At 37.9% G+C, this 23148-nt stretch overlaps 1 protein-coding gene across 1 annotated transcript in view; it reads right to left on the reverse strand.

Annotated features, from left to right (window-relative positions):
• Positions 1 to 23148, reverse strand: part of med24 (mediator complex subunit 24) — a 74665-nt gene that overhangs the window by 19050 nt on the left and 32467 nt on the right. The window contains exons 13-20 of the mRNA XM_073071412.1: positions 21559 to 21670; positions 16187 to 16329; positions 13515 to 13552; positions 5930 to 6012; positions 5469 to 5644; positions 3697 to 3796; positions 2025 to 2200; positions 163 to 424 (exon numbers count right to left, since the gene is read on the reverse strand). Of these exons, the coding sequence (XP_072927513.1) occupies positions 163 to 424; positions 2025 to 2200; positions 3697 to 3796; positions 5469 to 5644; positions 5930 to 6012; positions 13515 to 13552; positions 16187 to 16329; positions 21559 to 21670 (1090 nt within the window). The remainder of the gene's footprint in view (positions 1 to 162; positions 425 to 2024; positions 2201 to 3696; positions 3797 to 5468; positions 5645 to 5929; positions 6013 to 13514; positions 13553 to 16186; positions 16330 to 21558; positions 21671 to 23148) is intronic.

Raw genomic sequence — 23148 nt, forward strand, 5'->3', positions numbered from 1 at the left:
ATAACATGCAGCCAATTATTCCCAATCAGAACAAACTGTTTTATTATTTCTAAATAGATTAAACTTTACAGCGTGCTATATTAAAAACAGAGAATTCACACAGAGATGAATTATAAATATGTTAGGCTAGCTTAACAAATCTTTCTCAATATGTCCACCTACCTTGACCAAGTTATTGCAGAACCAGTATACACCTCCCATATGCAGCAGTGCCTCAAATACATGGATGGAACGGCTATCCACCCAGCCTTTATTCAGTATGTTGTTGAAATTGGTAATGAGCACTTCTTTTATTGGTTTCTTAACTGGTAGAAGGTTGCGGTATGGGATAGGGTCCTGGTTTGTTGAAAACTTTATGGAGGTTGCTGTCTGCTGCAGGACATCGGCACACATCTGTTCCAAGATCAGGCTCATGATAACAACTCTGGGAGAAAGAAGGCAGACGGGTACAAATGACAGGTTTTCCCAGTAACCTAGTGAATAAATTATCTGACTATGGTTTTTCAAATCAATACAAACCCTAAGATTCCTAGATGGAATAGGTTCAAGTACAGACTATACTGATTTGTACTTGTAAATATGGATTCATACTCGATTACTTAGACAAGTTAACAGGGTGGGATGGGGGACACGGACACAATGAAACAACCTTCAGCACAGGGAGTAAACTAACCTTAAAATAAAAAAACCAAAAAAGCATTACTTCATTAACTTCAGCCACTATTACCAAAGTGTATTTAACCTTTACAGTACCAGTTACAAAACACACAAAAACAATGAAGGTTCCTTCGAAATAATATAATGGATAAAAAAGCATAACGTTCATGTCATGGGTAGCCATATTTTGTGCTTTTACTTGGAAAAATATGAAATTGAATGGATTACTACAAAATTGAGAAATAATGCTGAACTATGATTTGTATTCATATAGAATCTCAGACAAGGATCTTCTGAAATCCAATTGTTAAAATATTCATAATATTTCAAGGATTGTCAAGAGATAACATTAATTCTCTAGGATTATGCAAAGGAATTTGTGCAGAGTGATTCTTCAAGCAACAACTTACAAGCATTTGATTATACATGAGCCAGGATAAAGAGAGAGATTAAAAAAAAATCACAGTATTTATCACACTTTTCTTGGATACGATCACTGCCATCAATAGCCTGTAACTTTCCTTTCAGAGTTGAGCAGTTGAACTGCCTGTACAACCTGGCATTTTTGAGGTGTGAATTGAAGTCTAGAAGGTGTAGGATGGTGGCGGCGTGGTGTATACACGGAATTGAGGTGGTAGGGCCCAGACATGAGCCAATATTTGATCATTGCTAGACCAGACTTGGACACAATTTGATGTGGCAGAACTGAGGTGAGGTGAGCAGGGGCAATGAAAAATCGAGCTGGTGGAGCCCAGGTCCAACAGCGAGGGACAATGAGGTTCGTGAACTTCAGGTCTAAATGTTATTTGCTTACTTTTATTGTTTGCATGATGTGTTCTTTTTTTCTCCCGCTGCACATTGGGTGTTTGATGGTCTTTTTTTAAAATGGGTTTTATTGGGTTCCTTTGATTTATGGCTGCCTGTCAGGAGATGAATTTCAAGGTTGTATATATACTTTGATAATAAATGTACTTTGAACTTTGACTTTGAAAATGAGGTGCAGTCACTTCATGCACATTAATCCTTACATTATAATGGGCATCTATGACTGGAAGAATGCAATGCAACACAATACTTTGAGTCATGAGGACAAGTAAAATCTCATATTCAACCAATTTGGTCAGAGAGAAGAATCTAATTTTTTTTGTGACTGGATATGAATGTGATGAAGGAAGCACCTCAGAATCAGGGGACTATCGAAGCCAACTTCAGAGAAAAACTGACAGAATCCTGGAAACTAAGCACCATCTGCTTTTCAGCCTTGGAAAGTTGAAGAAAGGATAAAAGAAACATATTTTAAGACTGTTTTCAAAAACCAAACAGATTTGATAGGATTTGCTTTCAAAGCTAGTATGCAATGAAATTACCTTTCATTGTAGAATTGAAGGGTGTTTTCTGCATAGACTGGTGTTACAAGTTGGCAGATCATTTGCAGCGGCTTCTCACGCTCCTCCAGACCCAACATCCTAACATGCGCCACTAACCATGCAACTGCACAGATAGCCATGCTGCAAATCTTCCCCTTGATATTATCAGTGATTTTCTAGTTAAGAAATTGAGCAATGATTCACACAAGTTTATTCATACTTGTAAAAGGTCATGTACTATTTGCATGGAATTGAGAGTAGTAACACACTTTAACATGGATAATGGGATATGATCTTTTACTTTTACGCAGCTCCCATTAATCCTTCTCAAGCATTCCTGAGTTTTACAAACTAAATGGTAACTGATACAGCACTAGTTTATAGAGTAAATGGGAGCTTCTATGAAAATCATTTTACAACAGTATTGATCTTCAAACACTTCCCCTAAATTCCAACGCATGCTGATTTTAAGACACAGTTGAGGCAAGACTGTTTTGACACTTTTTAAAAAAAAACTTTAGTTTGCATTATAATAAATTTAACAACTATAAGCAGAAAGACTTTTCTAAAGTCATTGTGTCATAGAGTAATACAGTACAGAAACAGGCCCTTCAGCTCAACTCATCCCTGCCAACCAACAAACCCAGCGAGTCCCCATTTGCCCATCCTTCTGAACCTTTCCTATCCATGTACTTATCTAAAAACTCTTCAATTAAAAGCAGCTGAAATGAATTAAAGGGCAACAAATACCCTACAACAAAACATTCAAAGTAAATAATTGAGGAAAGATTAAAAAGCCAACAGATTTAGTCATGAAAGTCATGGAAATGATTTTCAAAATTGTTAGAACACAGAGGATATGAATTAGCATTAGAATAAAGGCAAGATGAACAGGAGTTCAAAATCAACTTCACAATTCTGTACTTGCAGGTTTCTTTTATATTAAGAGATAGAGATATTGTATCTACTTTCTTATGTTATTAATCTCACCTTTTCTTAATATTGATGTTGTGCTGGGTATGCAGTTTCACACCTACCAGCCAGCCTTCAGCTCTTTACCTATCTCACCAACCTTGATCTTGGAGGGATATTCTAACACTCTGAGGATCATAACGAAGACTGATTTTTTTTCTTACTTGATAGCATATATAGTTGCTGCACTCTAGCAGGAACTACTAAGCAGTGAATAGGAGTGGGAAATCTTTTCTCATTTTCCATTCGATGATCCACCCAGGGGTATTCAAGTCAAATGTGCACCCTATTGTTACCTTGGTGAGTTCAGGTAGATTGGCAAAAGTTCTAAGGCTTAACTGAGTAGTGTCTTGCCAATTAGACATTAGGCCCAACACACTTTGTGATCATGGTGCAATCTAAGACAGAAATCTGAAGGTTCTGTTTGTATTTGAGATACGGGCACTAAAATATTTGACATATTATTTTAGTTACTTTTTTAATGTTTTAACTATTTGTCTTCTTTTGCACAATGGTTGTCAATCTTTGTTATTTCAAGTTCTTTTAATAGATTCTATTGTTTATATTTCTCTGTTAATGCCTGCAAGAAAATGAATCTCAATGTAGTATTTGGTGCCATATAATAAATTTACTTTGAATTGTTAAGCTTTGAAGCACAGTCATCAATTAGACTCCCATAGCAGCAAAACCAAAGCAATACCTGCACAGCTTCAAAAGTCAGCAACCCATGTTCCCAGGCATTGAGGACCTCCAGAATAGCCGCTGGTGTACAAGAACATACTTCATGCCATTTCACCTGGCTTGAGAATAAACAGGAGTTTGATTATTCCTAGTACACATATACAACCAAATGATAAAGCAGTAACAAAGCTTGGAGAAAAATCACAATGAATACAGGAAGGGAAATTTGTTTTGAAGAAGCATTTTTATCAAAGAGATCTAAAAACATAAAATAAATAGTTTTAAAGTTTTGCCAATTATAAAACAGCTTACTTTTTGATATTGATGGAGGTTGAATAATGTGGATTCCAAATATAGCACTAAAACATTGTGATCTACTCATCGTTCTTCTCAATCCATTCGCAGTCTTGGACACAAATGACCTCTCCACCTCCTCCAATCTTTCTGTGCTTCCATCTCACGGGCTGAGTTCACACTCTGATGGTTCAGATCTCACCTATGTGGATGCAGCCAGAAAATCGTCTGCTCTGGATGAACCATTCCTCTGGTATCTCTCAAAAATCTATCCTTAGTTCTCAAAATTTGCTTCTCCAAAACAGCATTACTGGAAAACATGGTTTCCATGCATACAGTGACGACATCTGGCTAAACTTCAACACTTCTTTTGACTCTGCTGCAATCTCTACAAATTCTTGGACTGCTAGATGGCAGAATTGTCCTCCAGCTGCTCACTAGGAAGATGTATGCCGCTCCATGCCACAAACTTCAAACTCTGGTCACAGATGCACATGCCAATTGTTGAGATACAGATTCCATCTCTTTTCCCTGCATTCATCTGATTGTCTGTAACCTTATTTCAACATACTTGTCCAAAACTCTGCTGCTTACCTTCCTCCTACCATCAGAATTTTTGCTGACTTACATTAGATCTCAGTTAAGCAATGTTTCAACTTTAAAATTCTTACCATTTTCACTGTGATCTCTTTCAATCCCTCCAAGATAACAGTGTGCCATACTCTGCCAGAGCCTCGGTGATCACTTTTTTTTTCAAGTGGTTGTCTTGGAGGAAAGTTTCTGTGAGTGGTCCCCAACGTCCTTCTCACAGTGCAGTTGTTTTTTTAAAAATGAAGCCGAGTTGTGAACTCGCCACTCAACCCAGCACGGATGGAAAGCGTGTCTGGGAGCGGCCCAACTTGGGTTCGAACTCGGGAACCTTCGCTCCAGAGTCCGGCGCTGATGTCACTGTGCCACATAACTGCAGTCTTCTAATTTTGTTTTCTTGACCATCCTCAAATTTAATCACTCCAGCTCCTAGGAATAGCTTGACTAATTCCTTTGCTCCCCTCTCCTCCTAAAATACTTCTTAAAATCTTCCTCTGGGTAAGCTTATGCCCCTCTGCCCTAGTATATCCACTTGTGACGCAATGTCAAATTACGCTTGATAACCATATGCTTTTGCTGCAGTGTACTGTATAATTCATCAGATGTGATCCTGTCTTCTTGATCTTTTACAAAAATAGATGGTCGTCTTAGCTGACATCATATTGATACTCTGCAGTCAGTTAGATACCATCTGACTAAACTGAATGTTTTGTTTATATAAGTCACTTAACATTCTATTGTAATTGTTCAGCGACTTGTTCGACAGAACTGTTGCTCAACATTCTGAAGAAAGTATTTACTGAATTGCAAATTTCCATGAGGCTAGGCAAACCATCCCAACAAACACTCAGATATACTGAACAAAATACTTGCAAATAGAATTAATGGAAAGTAAACAGAGCACCATACACAAGTTTCATTTCTGCAGAGGAGTTCAGATGAACCACCAGAGACTCCACTTTAGTGGGGTCAGCACGGAACCCCTGCTCTGGATTTAAGATTTTCCCTTCCTCGGGCATGCATGTCAGCATCCATGTCTCAAAGAATGCCACCTCTCCTGATGGACAAGGGTCTGACAGAATCACCTGCAAACAAAACACAAAGTTACTAGCTCTTCCCACCAAATTTGAATGAGATGATTAACACACGTCTACTGTGACGACACATTTTGAGTGTTCTGTACTTATTTGTAACTTCAAAAAAAGCATCAATGTATTTGCAAAGACACATGATTATAATCAGCCTCTTAAATGGTGGTGACAATCTGCACTGACAGGAATGAATGACCACAATGATGTTTAAATACACAGTGCTTATTATGCATAGCAAATTTTATTTCTAACAGATTTATGAGCTGAAATTGCACTTACATCAGATCCATAAGTTTGAGCAACATGACACAACATGAGGAAGGAAATGTCAAATAGTAATGCTCGGACAGAGGCTGCTTTTGCTGGAAAAAAAAACAGAATACATCAGTTAATGAGTTTTAGCCAGTCTGCCCTTCATTGAAAGTTTTCTTGTTGATCTAAAAAGAATTTTTCAAGAAGCAAACCAATAAACTTTGTTTTCTTTTTACTTTGTCAGCTTTCAAAGATATTGCTCACAACTAAATGCTGCTGGGAGTTGATGAGTCAGCTTATTAAGACTACTGAATCCCTTTCAGTGAATATATTCTGCTAGTGCTATTCTGTAGGATTTACTTCAAAAGGCATTAAAGGATCATTTTGTTCCAAATTAAAATAGCGTGCATTTTGGACAGCAACCCGAACACAGCTGTGGCTGTGACATTGGGTTTGAGGATCTGGCAGGTAATTTTGGAGAGGCCTGGGTGAATAACTGCAGTGCATTTTGTAGATTGTTCACAGGTGCAGCTATGTCCACCAAGCACAAAGGGAATTAATATTTAAGACAGATGCTGCATTTACTCCTGATGCTATCGAGCTTCTTGAGAGTTGTTGCAACAGTGGAAATCATTCTATCACACTCCGGACTTGTGCACTGCAGAAGGTGGAAAGGCTTTGGTGTGTCAGGATGTTAATCATTCATAGCAGGTCAACCAGACTCCAATTTGTTCTCATGACATAGTTCTCAAATGGCTAATCTGGTAAATTGTGAGGGCTTCACAGATAGTACTGCCACTAAATGTCAAAGTAGAGAGTGAGGCTCTCTTGTTGGATATGATCATCTTCTCACCCCTTCACTTATCAGCCCATGTCTGAATGTTGCTTAGGTCTTGGTGTATGCAGATATGGCTTCTTCATTTGCTGAGGACTTGAAAATCTAATTGAATATTGTGCAGCCAGTGGACATCTCATTTCTGACCTTATCGTGGAACGAATGTTATTGATGAAGCAGCTGAAGATGGCTAGCCTAGGACACTATCTTGAGGAATTCTGACATTCACCATTATGTACATTTGCTTTTTATTCCAGATTTAGTTAAATCATTTTTTTTCAATCTTTTTATTAATATCAACATGATAAGATTAGTACACAGTGGGATTACAAACTTACAAAATTAAAATGAACATAAAAGGATACACAAGCGATAAGTACTTTATAGTTAAGTCTTCCCAAATTATGAATGATACAAATATCATATAAACGAAACCAAAAAAAAACTAAATAATTCATGTTGGGAAAAAAACAGAAAAGAGAAAAAGAAAAAAAAAATTATACCCTAAGAAAAACTAAACTAACAAACTAACCACTATTAAGAAAAAAAGGAAAGAAGAAAAAAAAAATGGGCTGTTTATAGTATCTATAAAAAAAATTACAAAATCATCAGTGTCCCCAACTCCGATCCTCTCAATATGTGTGTATATATATATATATATATATATATAAAATCAAAACTGGCCATTAATGTAAGAAATGCAATCATCCGACAAGCAGAAGAAGATAAATGGATTGACCCCATCATTGGTAAACCAAAAGATTCCAGTAATAGGATGTGGTTGTAAATCAATGTTCAATACCGTGGAAATAATATCAAAAATGTCTTTCCAATATTTTTTCAAAAGCGGACATGACCAAAACATATGAGTTAAAGAAGCTATCTCAGAATGACATCTGTCACATATAGGATTTATATGGGAATAAAAATGAGCCAATTTATCCTTGGACATACGAGCCCTGTGCACAACTTTAAACTATATTAATGAATGTTTAGCACATATAGAGGATAAATTAACTAATTGAAGAATTTTATCCCAATTCTCAATAGGGATAATAAAGTTAAGTTCTCTTTCCCAATCATTTTTAATCTTATAAAAGGCCTCTGAACGTATTTTCATAATTATATTGTAAACATTTGATATTACACCTTTCTGAAAAGGATTTAGTTCTAACAATTTCTCCAAAATACCCGAAGAATCAAGATTTGGAAAGGTAGGAAGTACAGTGTTTAAGAAACTCCTAATCTGTAAATATCTAAAAAAAAATGAGATCTGGGCAAATTATATTTATTAGATAATTGTTCAAAAGACATAAAACAATTATCCAAAAATAGATCAGAAAATCGTAGTATTCCTTTAGTCTTCCAAGCTGAATAAGCTCGGTCCATAATAGAAGGATGAAAAAAGAAATTGGATACAATAGGAATAGTTAAAACAAATTGATTCAACCCAAAAAATTTCCGAAATTGAAACCATACACGTAAAGTGTGTTTGACGATTGGATTGTCAATTCGTTTATGCAATTTAGAAAGAGCAAAGGGAAGAGAAGTCCCTAAAATAGAACCCAATGAAAATCTTTGTACAGATTTAGTTTCCAGATTTACCCAATGAGGGCTAGGAGATAAATCCCAATCCCTTAACCAACATTTCAAATATTGAATATTAATTGCCCAATAATAAAATCTAAAATTAGGCAATGCCAATCCACCTTCCTTCCTTGCCTTCTGTAAGTATCTTTTACCTAATCTAGGATTTTTGTTCTGCCATATATATGAGGAAATTTTGGAATCAACATTGTCAAAAAAGGATATTGGAATAAAAATTGGTACTGCTTGAAATATATATAAGAACTTGGGTAAAATAATCATCTTAATAGCATTAATCCGACCCATCAGAGATAAAGACAATGGTGACCATTTAGTGAACAAACATTCAATCTGATCAACTAAGGGTAAAAAATTACCCTTGAATAACTCATGATTTTTTGTAATTTTAATCCCTAAGTATATAAAAAAGTCATTAACTAATTTAAAAGGTAAAGTTCCATAAATTGGAACCTGTCTATTTAAGGGGAACAATTCACTCTTATTAAGATTCAATTTATACCCGGAAAAAATACTAAACTGAGCCAACAATGATATAACTGCAGGAATGGATTTTTCAGAATCAGAAATATATAATAACAAGTCATCTGCATATAATGATAACTTATGTATATCCATCCCACGAGTAATGCCAAAAATGTTAGGTGATTCTCTAATAGCAATTGCCAAAGGTTCTATAGCAATATCAAATAATAATGGACTAAGAGGACAACCTTGGCTGGTACCCCGAAATAAACGAAAAAAGGGAGATCTTTGTTAGTAAAAACCGAGGCTACTGGAGTATGATATATCAATTTAATCCAGGATATAAATGTTGGACTAAAATTAAACTTCTCAAGCACAGTAAATAAATATGGCCATTCAACTCTATCAAATGCTTTCTCCGCATCTAATGAAATGACATATTCTGAGGTGCTGCGTGAAGGAGTATAAACAATATTCAATAATCTCTTAATATTGAAAAAATAGCGATTTTTAATAAAACCAGTTTGATCCTCCGAGATAATTTGAGGTAATACCTTCTCCAGCCTGGTCACCAGTAACTTGGAAAAGATCTTGGAATCTACATTCAATAAGGATATTGGTTTATAGGATGCGCAATCAGTAGGGTCTTTAACTTTTGTCAATATTAAAGAAATGGAAGCTCTATAAAAAGATTGTGGCAATTTACCTAGTCTAATTGCCTCTTCAAAAACCTTGCATAACCAAGGAGAAAGAGTAGAGAAAAAACACTTTAAAAATTCCACTGTATACCCATCTGGACCTGGTGCTTTCCCAGAATTCATAGAGGAAATAACAGCTTTAATTTCTGCATCCGTAATAGGAGTTTCTAATATTAAAAGTACTTCTGATGATAATTTTGGAAAATTCAATTTCCCAAGAAAATCATGCATGGTATTATGATCATGAGGAAATTCAGAATGATACAGAGAGGTATAAAAATCTTGAAAAGATTTGTTTATCTCATCACGGTTAACTGTCAGTTCACCATTCTGTTGACGAATCTTAATAATTTGACGTTTAACCGAAGCATTTTTCAATTGGTTAGCTAACAGTTTACCCGATTTATCACTATGTATATAAAAATCAGTTCTGGTTTTCATTAATTGATTTTCAATTGAAGATGTAAGTAATAAACTGTTTTCCATTTGAAGCTCAAACCTTTGTTTGTAAAGCTCCTTACTAGGAGCAATCGAATATTTCTTGTCAATTTCTTTAATCTTATCAACCAATAAAAGAGTTTCCTTCTTAATACGTTTTCTCAAACCAACAGAATAGGAGATAATCTGTCCACGTATATATGCTTTAAAAGTGTCCCAAAGTATTCTGCAGGAAATTTCATCCGTGAAATTAGTTGAAAAGAAGAAATCAATCTGTTCCTTCATAAATTTAATGAAATCTGGATCTTGCAGTAAGGTAGAATCAAACCGCCACTGCTTAGTACTAGAAGCTGTATCCATTAATTTAATAGAAAGTTTCATTGGAGCATGATCAGAGATGGCTATAATGTCATAATTACAACCAGTTACAGATGGAATAAAAAGAGTCAATAAAAAAATAGTCAATTCTCGAGTAAGAATGATAAACCTGTGAGAAAAATTAAAACTCTTTGTCCTTAGGATGCAGAAATCTCCAAATATTGAAAATTCCATTATCAGTCAAAAAAGAATTGATGTAAGTGGCCGACTTGTTTGGTAAAGTCTGAATGGATATAGATCTATCCAGCAAAGGATTTAAACAACAGTTGAAGTCACCACCCATTATTAACATATATTCATTCAGATTAGGTAGAGAAGTAAATAATGACTTAAAGAAATCAGGATAATCCACATTTGGAGCATAAACATTAACCATAGCAACCTTCTTATTAAAAAGTAACCCAGTAATTAACAAAAATCTACCACTCAGATCTGAAATAATATCGTGTAGAACAAAAGCAATAGAGAAGTCAATAAAAATTGAAACTCCTTTTACTTTAGCATTCGAACTCGAATGGTACTGTTGACCCCTCCAAAACCTAATACAACGTTGATTACCCTCTTTCCTCACATGAGTTTCTTGTACAAAAATAATATGCGCATTCAGTCTTTGGAATACTTTAAAAATCTTTTTCCGTTTAATCGGATGGTTTAAGCCATTAGTATTCCAAGAAACAAAATTAATGGTCTGAGCCATATTTCTAAAATCAACCCTTTGGTATATAAAGAGTTAACCAAAGTATGAACTCATGCACCCGGAAGAGGAACAAAAATAAGGGGAGGACCCGGAAATGACGACACGGCAGACATTTTAGTAGTTTGAAATCAGCCCAAATGAAAAAACTAGAAAAACTAATAAAAAGAGCAATAGAATTAAAAAGGAACCTCCCGCCCACCACCCACGGAAAAGAGACCCTCCTGAGCCTGAAGAAGGCCAGGAAAAAAAGAAATTGTGAGACTAAATCTACCCCCATGTCTCCAGAAGGCGACTCCAGATATATAAAGGAGAAAAAAAAGATCCACCCAAAATCCTAAAAAGTAATTAACACTATACTAAAACAGACTTCTTAATATAATTGCTAGTAAAAAAAAACAAGAATATAAACACTGGCAACTTATAAATCGGGTTTAAAACCCGAACAAATAAAAGTTAGGATGTGATAAGAAAGGCATTATAGGAAGAAGACGACAAAAAAAATGGCGAAATTTAAAAAAAGAAATATTTTTAGAAAAGAAACCGCCATCTTAGTTACAGAAAAAATGAAAAAGATATATATCAAAACGTTAAAAAAAGAATTCACCTTCAAAGGATTAACAATAATAACCAAAAATAAAATAATGGTTAAAGTAAGTAAATTGAAAAGATTAGTATGTCAATAAAGAAAAACTTTAATTGGAATATAAAATGTAAAATAAACCTACACCAATAGTCAGAAACAAAATCTGGTTTTGGAAACAAAAACTATCTTGTAACGATCAAAACCATACATTTATTAGAGATGAGAATCCGAAGCAGTAGGGTAGTTCTCATCCAGAAAGCTTTGAGCATCAGATGTGGAGAGAAAAACACGACGTGGTGCATTCAAAGGCGAGATTCTAAGTTTCGCAGGGTATAAAAGCGCTGGTTTTAGGTTTTTCTCATAACATTCGGACATCAAAGGTTTAAAAATGAGCCACGCCTTCATCACTTCTGGGCTGAAATCCTCCACAAGCCGAAACTGGAATTCTCTCAATTTAACCATCCCTAAATGCCGAGCCAAACGAATAAGGTGCTCTTTAACATGCACATAATGAAATTGAACAATTACAACAGGTGGTTTAGATGAAGAACTTGGTGATAGGTGCATAATTCTATGGGCATGATCAAGTAACGGAGGACTATCTGGAAATACAGAAGGGAACACATCCTTCAAAAGTTGAGCGAAATACTTCGAGGGGTCCCCTTGTTCGATACCTTCCGGGAGACCAAGTATGCGTAAGTTCTGTCTTCTAGACCGATTTTCAAAATCGACACTCTTGGCTTTAAGTATTTCCAACTGTTTAATCGCCAAAGATAATTTCTGCTCCAGTTTTTCAATTTTCAAGACTCGCTTCCGAGCGTCCTCTTGCAGAGTCGCGATTAGAGTTTGATGCTATTTAACTTCATGATCAATCTTATCCTGAGAATCCTGGAAAGCCGTTAAATCTGCTTTGAAAGTTTGTCGTTGTTCTTCAAATTTTTCATTCAAGAGCTCCAATATCGCATCATAAGTCAATTCAGTACGCTTAGGATCAGTCTTTTTTTTCCTTCCATTGCCGTTAGAATCTTTCCCAGGGTCTCGCCCTTTAGATCTTAAAGCCATTTCAGTACTCATTTCTTCAAAATTCACAGTACCCTCTTAAAGATAAGTCCAAAAAAGTAACAAGAATCTTCTGGTATAGGTAAAAATAAGTTAAATAAGGGTGATCATAGGTTAAAAAAAGTAAAGGTTATGCAGCGAATCTAAAACAGTGCTCACTCCATGAGCATCTCCTAGTTAAATCAGTGAGTTTAGCTTCCCCATCTGTCTTGATGCATTATTACACTACGCCTGTATATAACAAGCCCAATGACACATCTACTGTTCTATCAAAGCAGCATTTCCCCATTGTTACAGTTCCCCGTGAAGGTACAGTTCTCTGCAATTATCAGGGAAACTCAACGTGTGCAGTAAGTGTACCATTTTATCATTCAACATGTCGAGTGCAATCACCACGTTCTGAGAATTAAAGATCAGTAATGAGTGAAGTTCCATTACTAAAGCAGATTTAATAATCAACATCCTTTACTTGGCAGTTCATTCCTTCATCTCACTACAATAACATGATGGAACATTCTGGAAAGTGCAGTGGCTCATTATGCCACATTGTGTTATACTGAATCACATAGAAAGGATGTTTGACCTGCTTTGTTAGTTAATATAGACAGATCGGTTTCCAGCATTAAGTGGTTTGGCAAAAAATGCAGTCAGGTTTTTGCCTCTTACTAATCCCACCGGCTGGAAAATGCACGCATTGTACACCTCAGTACCATCACCTCAGTTATCATTAGCCCCACATTAGAACTGTGAATACTTAATGCTTAAGATGCTAAAAGAACAGGCACTTGGACAAGATATCAGATAGAAGACAAAACTAATTAAATCAGATCTTAATCTTACATAAACATACTTACATCCCTCTCCGCTGATGTGCTTGGCAAACTCATTTAACCTAAGATTAAATAAAAAGTTCCAAGACAATTAATTCAGAAAATTAGAAAATTAATGATATAGAAGGCAACTATTTGACTCATCAAGTTTGTACAGGTAAAGAAAATGCCCTCCAGCTTAATCTTACACCCAACTTTACAGGTCTTCAAGAACACATGTGTTGCTCAAATACAAAAGAGTTTCTGCTTCTGCCACCCTATCAGGCAGTCATTTGCAGACCCATACCAAGTTCTCGGATGCTAGATTGCCTTATTTTATGTATTAGGGACATTTTTTATACTTTCATACTTTATAATGTCCTAATAGCTATGTCAATATGACATTACAAGATTTAACTACTATATGCAAAAATGTTAGGCACTTAGACCATAAGACAGGTGCAGAATTAGGCCATTCAACCCATTAAGTCTGCTCTGCCATTCCATCTTGGCTGACTTATTATTCCTCTCAATATCATTCCCTTACAACCTTTGATGCCCTGACTAATCAAGAATCTATCAACTTCCGCTTTAAATACATCCAATACCTTGGCCACCACAGCTGTCTATGGCAATAAATTCTACAGATTCACCACCCTCTGGCTAAAGAAATTCCTCCTAATCTCTATTCTAATTGGACATCCATCTATTCTGAGGTTATGTCTTCTGGTCTTAGCTATAGGAAACATCTTCCCACATCCACTCTATCCAGGCCTTTCAATATTCAATAGGATTCAATAAGATCCCTCCTCGTTCTTCTAAACTCCAGTGAGCACAAGCTCAGAGCTAGCAAATGTTCTTCATACGTAAACCCTTTCATTCCCAGAAACATTCTCATGAACCTCGTCTCTAATGCTACAAGATTTACTTTTATATATTTACAAGATGGTGCCAATGACACTATCCCACAGACAGCTCACAAAACTACCACTTCTTTAAATATGCTTTTTCTCCTGTGCTGTGATTGATTGCAGTCTGTAATTTCCATTTTGATTACGTATTTTTGGGCCAACTGAGTGAATGAGTATAGTTATGTATTCACACTGTAGTTAAAAGCCAGGGAGTGGGCTGAGGTGATTTTTTTTTTGTTGACTGTTACCACGTAGGACAACTGATTACATTATTAGACCACTATATTGCTAGTTTTGCTTTTGTTTTTTATCACTACAAGATCGTTTGCCTTTGTTGGTTTCATAATAAAGGATAGTACGTACTTTCCTCGATTTGGAAATTCGCTATTTTGGAACTGCGTCCTACAGTCTCAACCTCCCCACCTGTACTCAGTGCCTGAGTGGTTTTGGTTTGTTTTCAAGTAATTGCTACAGGTGTGTTTGCAGTTACTCTTTTTTTTACTACTTGCCTGATTTGATTGCTGCGCTTTGGCGTGGAACTGGTTCTGTGGCTAAGGCCTGCAGTCATCAACACAGTGCTAAACTGAACTGATCCAATGACTGTTCTCGGGGACTCTGCAATTTGATGTTTAATATTCTGTGTATTATTTACTGATTGCATGATTTGCATATTTTTCCTTGCGCATTGAGTGTATGTTTTTCCTTTAAAGGGTTCCATGGTGCATCTTTGGTTTGTGGCTACCCATGGGAGGACAAATCTCAGGGCTGTATACTGTCTACATACTTTGATAATAAATGTACTTTTAACTTTGAGCATCTTTTCTTAGATAAGAGGCCTAAAACCGTTCACGATACTCCAAGTGCAGTCTGACCATTGCCTTATAAAGCCTCAGTATTACATCTTGCTTTTATATTCTAGTCCTCTCAAACTGAATGTGAACATTGTATTTGCCTTTCTTATCAGATTCAAAATGCAAGTTAACTTTCAGGGAATCCTGCCTGAGAACTCTTATGTCCCTTTGCACTTTAGATTTTTGAATAATTTTTTCCCCATTTGGAAAAGTCTTTATTCTCCCTACCAAAGTGCATAGCCATATACTTCCCCACACAATATTCCATCTGCCAATTCTTGGCACATTTTCCTCATTTGTCAGAGTCCTTCTGCAGGCTCCCTGCCTGCAAACTTGGCCACACAGTCATCAATTCCGTCATCCCAATCATTGACATACAATGTGAAAAGAAGCAGTCCAAACAATGACCCCTGTGGAACACTACTAGTCACCGGCAGCCAACCAGAAAAGGCTCCCTATATTTAAACTTGCTCTCTGACATGTTCTACCACCACCTAGTTTTGATACATCCTGTACTAACCTTCACAGCTTACATCCAGAAAACTTCATAAACTTCAGCTCATCAAAAATTGAGATTATATATCTTATTCTGCTGGAGGTTTTATACATCTTTCAATTCACTGGCTTGCAAAAGCTCAAATAGTAAAATAAAAAGTGCTGGTAGTAGGCAATCTGTCAAAAGGCTAGGAAAATATCTCAGACATTTACCTTCACTCAATGTAAACCAACACTGCTATTTATTCCGCAAATTTCTTGTCTCACCTTATATATATGAGTCAATTAGAACAGTATTCACCCAGGGATCAAACCATACATATAAGCTTACTTTGCAAGATAATATTGAATTAATTTGGTCAATCAATTACATTAGGTAAGAAATTACTGCAATCATGTTATGAAAATATCTAAATTGCAAAGCAGGCCTTCAGTGAACTCTAAACCACTTTGCACTTACTTGACAAACTTCCGAGCGAAGGACTTCAGTTTTCCAGTGGCTGCAGCAGCTGCTAGTAGTAAATCCAAGCTCTTCCCTGACAGCATATGACCCAGGACTCCCAGCAATCCCTCAGGGGATTTGGAGTGGTCTGCATCCATGGTCTGGAAGAAATAGAGTAAAATATTGTATTATTTTAATGGTCAGATTTAAGTGCATGACATTGTAGCTTCGTTGATGTCAATGGAGCAGAACTGCAGAAGCAGGATATATATTCTGCCTTTTCATTGCAAATGACAGGACAATGAAAAGACCCTTGTGGCTTTGGAAGCAGGAGCAATTCAGGGATTGCTTTGAGGTAGGGTATATATTTTCATATTATTAAGTTACATGAGGAACAACTAACAATTTTTAAACTCTCAACACCTCATACTGATGTTGGAGAAGTAACAATTCATATTCCATCTGGGTAGCCTCCAACCTGGGCCGGCCGGAGCTGTAGTGGGATCAGCACTGGACTTTGAGGCGGATGGTCCTGAGTTTGAATCTGGCCGGGTCTCAACCTGGGCAGCTGCAGCATCTGCACGGAAGAAAGGCCTGGCAATCTACTTCAGTGTCTTGCCACGAAAACCCCATGGGCAGCAATAACAGCCTCCAACTTGACAGCATGAACATCAATTTCCATAAACTTCTAGTAAATTCTCCATCTCCCACTCTACTCTTTTTCTATTACCCATTATGCCTCCCCTCCCCTCTAGGAGAGGGTCCAAAGAAGGGTCCTGAGAGTGACTCCAGGAATGAAAGGGTATGAGGAGTGTTTGATGGCTTTGGGTCTGTACACCTGGAGTTAAGAAGAATGAGGGGGGGATCTCATTGAAACCTACCGATAGATAGGCCTAGATAGAGTGGATGTGGAGAGGATGCTTCCTATAGTGGAGGAGTCTGGGAACAGAGGGCATGGTCTCAGAATAGAGGGACTTCCATGTAGACCAGCGATGAGGAAGAATTTCTTTCATCACAGGGTAGTACATCTGCAGAATTCATTGCCAAGGACAGCTGTGGAGACTAAGTCATTGAAGATATTTAAAGTGGAGGTTCATATGTTCTTGATTAGTCAGGTCATCAGAGGTTATGGGAAGAAGGCAGAATAGGGTTGAGAGCGATAATACATCAGCCATGATGGAATGCTGAAGCATACTCGATGGGCTGAATGGCTTAATTCTGCTCCTATATCTTATGGTACTACCCCTTCTCTTCTCCTCAATTGCCTATTACCTCACTCTGGAACCTGTCTTCCTTTCCTTTCTCCCATCATCTCCTATCAGATTCCATCTTCTTCAGCCCTTTAGTTTTTCCAAGTTCAAGTTTAATTGCTATTCAACCATACATGAATACCCATGAATATAGCCAAATGAAACAGTGTTACTCCAGGTCTAAGGTGCAAAACAAAGTGCCAACAGTCACACAGTACAAGGCACATATAAGATATCAGTCAAACACAGACACACACAAAAAATATATAGACTGAGACCCTGAGTCCATGGATGTTGCAGGGGTCTGTTACAGGTTGCCTTCTGCCGAGCGATCACTGGGGGCAGCACCGAGTCCAGCTTGGACATCACGCCACACCACCTCCACTGGAGTGCACCGACTCTAATGCCTCTCTCCTGGGCGGCTGTAAACAGGCTACACCGCAGCTTGAGGCCTAGTCCTCGCGACAACCAGGGCCACGCAGCTCCTCTGCCATCCGCCAATAAATGAGTGAATTGGACTTGCAGCATTCCACATTAACAATGTCCAACAGGGTCTTGCGATCACAAGAAAAGTGACTAAGACGATCAATTGCTGTTAGACTGCACACGGCCTTTGCACACCGACTCTCTGACGCAGGCAGCAGCACGATCCACACCAAGTCCAGCTTGCTCACTTTCTCCGCCAATGAGCACCTTGCTAATTGGGTAGACCTGCTGTACTTTGTCTTCATATCTAGCAGGGTTTTGTGCTCATAAAAATTGTTTAAAATGGACAATAGCACCTTTGGTTGGCCCCTTAGAGGGCACTGTGATTGAATATGCCATCATCTTACTGGAAGGAGAAACCACTATCATCACCCAGCTTTTCACTTCATTCCCTCTCCCCCATCCACTCACCTTCCCGCACCTAACACCTTCTAGTTTGTACTCCTTCCCAAAAGACCATAACACATAAGAGCAGAATTAGGCCATTCCATCATAGCTGATTAATTATCTCTCTCAACACCATTCTTCTGCCCTCTCCCCATAACCTTTGATGCCCTGACTAATCAAGAACCTATCAACCTCCGCTTTAAATATACCCAATGTCTTGGCCTCCACAGCAGCCTGCGGCAATGTATTTCACAGATTCACCTCCCTCCGGCATTTTGCACCTCCAACTTCTAATTTTCTCCGCATTTATAAAATAGTCTACACCTTTATTTCTTCAACCAAGCTAGATGACCGTACACTTTACTACACCATATTCCACTGGCCACTTCTTTGACCATTCTCCCAATCTGTCTACATCCTTATGCAGACTCCATGCTTCCTCAACACTGCCTGCTCCTCCACGTACCTTAGTATCAACTGCAAACTTGCTCACAAAGCCACCAATTCTGTCATCCAAATCAATGATATACAACATTAAAAATAGCAGTCCCAATACTGGCCCCTGCGGAACACCACTGGTAGCCAACCAGAATAGGCCCCCTTTATTCTAACTCCTTGCCTCCTGCCAGTCAGGTAATCTTCTATCTCAATAAGTAAATAATATAAGCAAAAATTATTGAGAAGTTAGAGGATTGGGAAGCTTTTAAAAACCAACAGAAGGCAACTAAGAAAACCATAGGAGAGAAAAGATGAAACATGAAGGTAAGCTAGATAATATCAAAGAGAATAGCTGAAGTTTTTTCAGATACTGTATATAAAAGAGAGGCAAGAGTAGATATTGGACTGCTAGAAAATGACGGTGGAGAGGTAGTAATGGGGGACAAAGAAATGGCGGACAAACTTATTAAGTATTTTGCATGAGTCTTCACTAGTTGTATGCCAGAAATTCACAAGTGTCAGCGGCAGAAGTGAGTGTAGTTGCTATTACTAAAGAGAAGGTGCTTGGGAAAGTGAAGGGTGTGAAGTAGGTAAATCACCCAGACCAGACGGACTACACAGAATCAGAATCAGGTTTATTATCACCGGCACATGACGTGAAATTTGTTAACTTAGCAGCAGCAGTTCAATGCAATACATAATATAGAAGAGGAAAAATAATAATAAATAAATCAATTACAGTACACGTATATTGAATAGATTAAAAATGTGCAAAAAACAATAATGCTGGATATTTAAAAAAAAAGTGAGGTAGTGTTCACGGGTTCAATGTCCATATAGGAATCGGATGGCAGAGGGAAAGAAGCTGTTCCTGAATCACTGAGTGTGTGCCTTTAGGCTTCTGTATCTCCTATCTGATGGTAACAGTGAGAAAAGGGCATGCCCTGGGTGCTGGAGGTCCTTAATAATGGACGCTGCCTTTCTGAGATACCTCTCCCTGTAGATGTCCTGGGTGCTTTGTAGTCTAGTACCCAAGATTTACAACCCTCTGCAGCTTCTTTCAGTCCTGTGCAGCACCCTAGGGTTTTGAAAGAGGTAGCTGAAAAGATTGTGGAAGCAATAGTAATGATCTTTCAAGAATCACAGGATTCTGGAATGGTTCCAGAGGACTGGAAAATTGGAAGTGTCAGAAGAAAGGAAGTTATAGGTGGGAGGCAGAAGAAAGGAAGTTATAGGCCAGTTAGTGTGACTTCAATGGTTGGGAAGATGTTGGAGTCCATTATTAAGGATGAGGTTTCAGGGTACTTGGAGACATGATAAAATAGGCCAAAATCAGCATAGTTTCTTTAAAGAGGAAATCTTGCCTGTTGGAACGCCTTGAGGAATTAACAAGCAGGATAGATAAAGTAAAGTTATTTACTTGGACTTTCAGAGGGCCCTTGCCAAGGTGCCGTTCACGAGGCTGCTTCACAAGATAAGAGCCCATGGTAATACAGGAAAGATGCTAACATGGGTACATCCATGATAGATACATACCAAAGATGAAGTAGTATTCTAAAGGGAGGATGAGGCAACCGTGGTTGACAAGGGAAGTCAAAGATAGCATAAAACTAAAAGAAACAGCACATTATCCTACTCTTCAGCCTCTTCCCTAACTCCCTACACTCACTGCACAGGACCTCTACTTCCTTTCTAGCCGTGGCATTGGTGCCAGTGATCTCTGGTTGCTCATCCTCCCTCTTGAGAATCTTTTGCAGCTGCTCTGCGACATTCTGGACCCTAACACTGAGGGAGTAACACACCATCCTAGCTTCCCATTTGCAGCTACAGAACCTCTTGTCCATCCCCTTAACTATCGAGTCTCTTATCACTATCACTCTGTGTAATTTTAGCCTTCCCTGCTGAGCCTCAGAGCTGGCTACAGTGTCACTGGCCTGGCTGCTGCTGCTGTGCCCTGACAGGCAATCCCCCCAGCAGTATCCAAATGGGTATGCTTGCTGCTGAATGGAATGGCCACAAGGGAACCCTGCACTGACTGCTTACTCCCTGTACTTCTAGTGGTCACCCATCTACTATCTGAAGCCTTTGCTGCATGTGAGCGCCTCAGTAAAAGACTCATCTATGAAGTTTTCAGCTTCCCAGATGGACCCAAGTACAAACGTACATCCAGCTCCAGTTCCAGTTCCCTGACCTTGTCAGTTAGGAGATGAAGTTGGGTGCATTTCCCTCCACATACAGTTATCCGTTGGGTACCCTGAAACCCCACATCTCGCAGGAGGAGCATTCCACTGCCTGAACTACCTTCCTGGCTACACTTGTTATAACTCTGATTTCTCAAACTTAAGTTCTAGCCTGCGCCTGTACTCGCCCATGCCTGACCACTCTAACGCTGGCCCACTCCCAGAATGGCCACTCCACTTATATGTCACTTCTTTTTATTGGCCCTTGCTGAGTGTCTAAAAGATTGTGATGATTTCAAAAGGCCCTGAGCTCCTTTTAAACCTCGCACAGCCGCACCAATGAATGAGCTCTTGTGATGATTGCAACCCACTGAAAAACAATTAAACTAGGAAGTTAACACATTTCCCAGAACCTTCAAAAAAAATTTAAATGTAGACTATATTTTAATTAAATGACTGAAATTAATATCATATCAGAAGAGCAGATAATGTGGGTATAAAGGCTAAATGGAAAAATAATGCTGTGTATGACCGTGGACACTAAAGTGAGAGTTTAGATTATGTGGTCAAGTCTTTGGAGCAGGCCTCAAATCCATAAACTAGCGAGAAAATGGTGTCAGAAATTAAAATAAAATGCAGTAAAATTCACCTTTAAAATATTTGTCACCGTGGGCTCTGCACGCAGAATAAGACCGGGATTGGGCTGAATGCTGGCATTTTCAGCAGATTTTAATCGTGGAGCTAATTCTCTATCTGCTGTCCTGTAATGTGAAAAAGAAACAAAACTTAAAAACAAATTCAGCGAGAGCAATGAAGTTTAATGTCTGGTTAAAAGATGTATATTTCTTCACAAAGACTGCCAGTAATACAGAAGGAAAATTTGTAGGTTATTTTAATTAGAAACATTACGGTTTGGACTTTTCCAAGAATGTCAGAAGTATTGCTTGGAGATTGCAGCATTCATTAACCTGTAAACATTAGGAAGTTTGTTAAGCCAGCTGAACCTACACCAATTTAGATCTGCTGCTGTAGATATGAAGAGGAATAATTGCAGGGAAAAAGGCAAAATTTGGCTGTATATTTAAAATTTCATTTCTAAATTTATTTTAGAATATTTTACACACTTCATTTTAAGGTTCTTGTAGGTTTTTGAATCAATCAGTAAAAAGGATAGAACACAAAGAGAGGCCATTTGACCTTTCAACTATTCTGGCTCTTTGCAAATACAATCCTGCCAGTCAAACTCTTCACCCACTCTTCAGAGCCTTCCTAATTTATTTCCTTTCAAATACAGTGGATTCCTGTAATTGGGACATATTGAGATCAGTACATTTTGGCCAATTAAGTAGCTATCCCAATTGGCCAAAGTTTCATGGACATAGTTAAAGAAGTATAAAAAAGACAAACTGAGTAATAAATTATTTATTTAAATGAAATACAGAACAAATTAGAACACCCCCAATACTACTGCAGTTCAATAAAACTGTGTATTAGATCCTAATACAGAGGAATTCATCCACATTGCGTTCTTTTGACTGTAAATGAACACGTAATGCAGATAATGGGCTGTCTTCATATACTGCTGTCGACAACTGCATCCTCTAAATCTTCATTTTCATTGTAATATTTTAGATGATTGTCGATACCCTCAAATTCTCCATAGTTTCAAACTTGTTGAAACATAGAAACCCTACAGCACAATACAGGCCCTTCGGCCCACAAAGCTGTGCCAAACATGTCCTTACCTTAGAACTACCTAGGCTTACCCATACCCTGAAGTAGTGAAATAGTTTCATTTCCACTCTGAGCCATTTCTGGCATTTCAAGCCTGAATGCCTGAAACCGTAGTGAGCGAAACAGTTCTGATTTGTCTTATTGCTTACGTCTTGCCAACCATCAGTGACAAAAATCACTGCTTTTTGAATACAAACACATGCAAGTGATGCTATTTATAAACTATTCACCTGAAGCACAGTGCTGTGTCTAATGGCCACGCAAGTGCACATGATTGATGCTAGCTAGAAACTGTTCAGCAACAGTCTCCTGTCCCAATTAAGTGTCTCAAATAAACACAGGGAATACTGGCTATTTTCTTGATTAGTTTTTGTTCTTTAAGAGTTGGCCAAAATAAGCGGTTGCCCAATTAACCAGAATCCACTGTACTTAACCTGTTTTCTTATGAATAAATGAATCCGCCTTCACAGATGTCACTGGCAGCTCATTTAAGATTCCACCCCAC

The sequence above is a fragment of the Hemitrygon akajei genome, chromosome 18 (assembly GCF_048418815.1).
Source record: "Hemitrygon akajei chromosome 18, sHemAka1.3, whole genome shotgun sequence".
Classification (NCBI taxonomy): Eukaryota; Metazoa; Chordata; class Chondrichthyes; order Myliobatiformes; family Dasyatidae; genus Hemitrygon; species Hemitrygon akajei.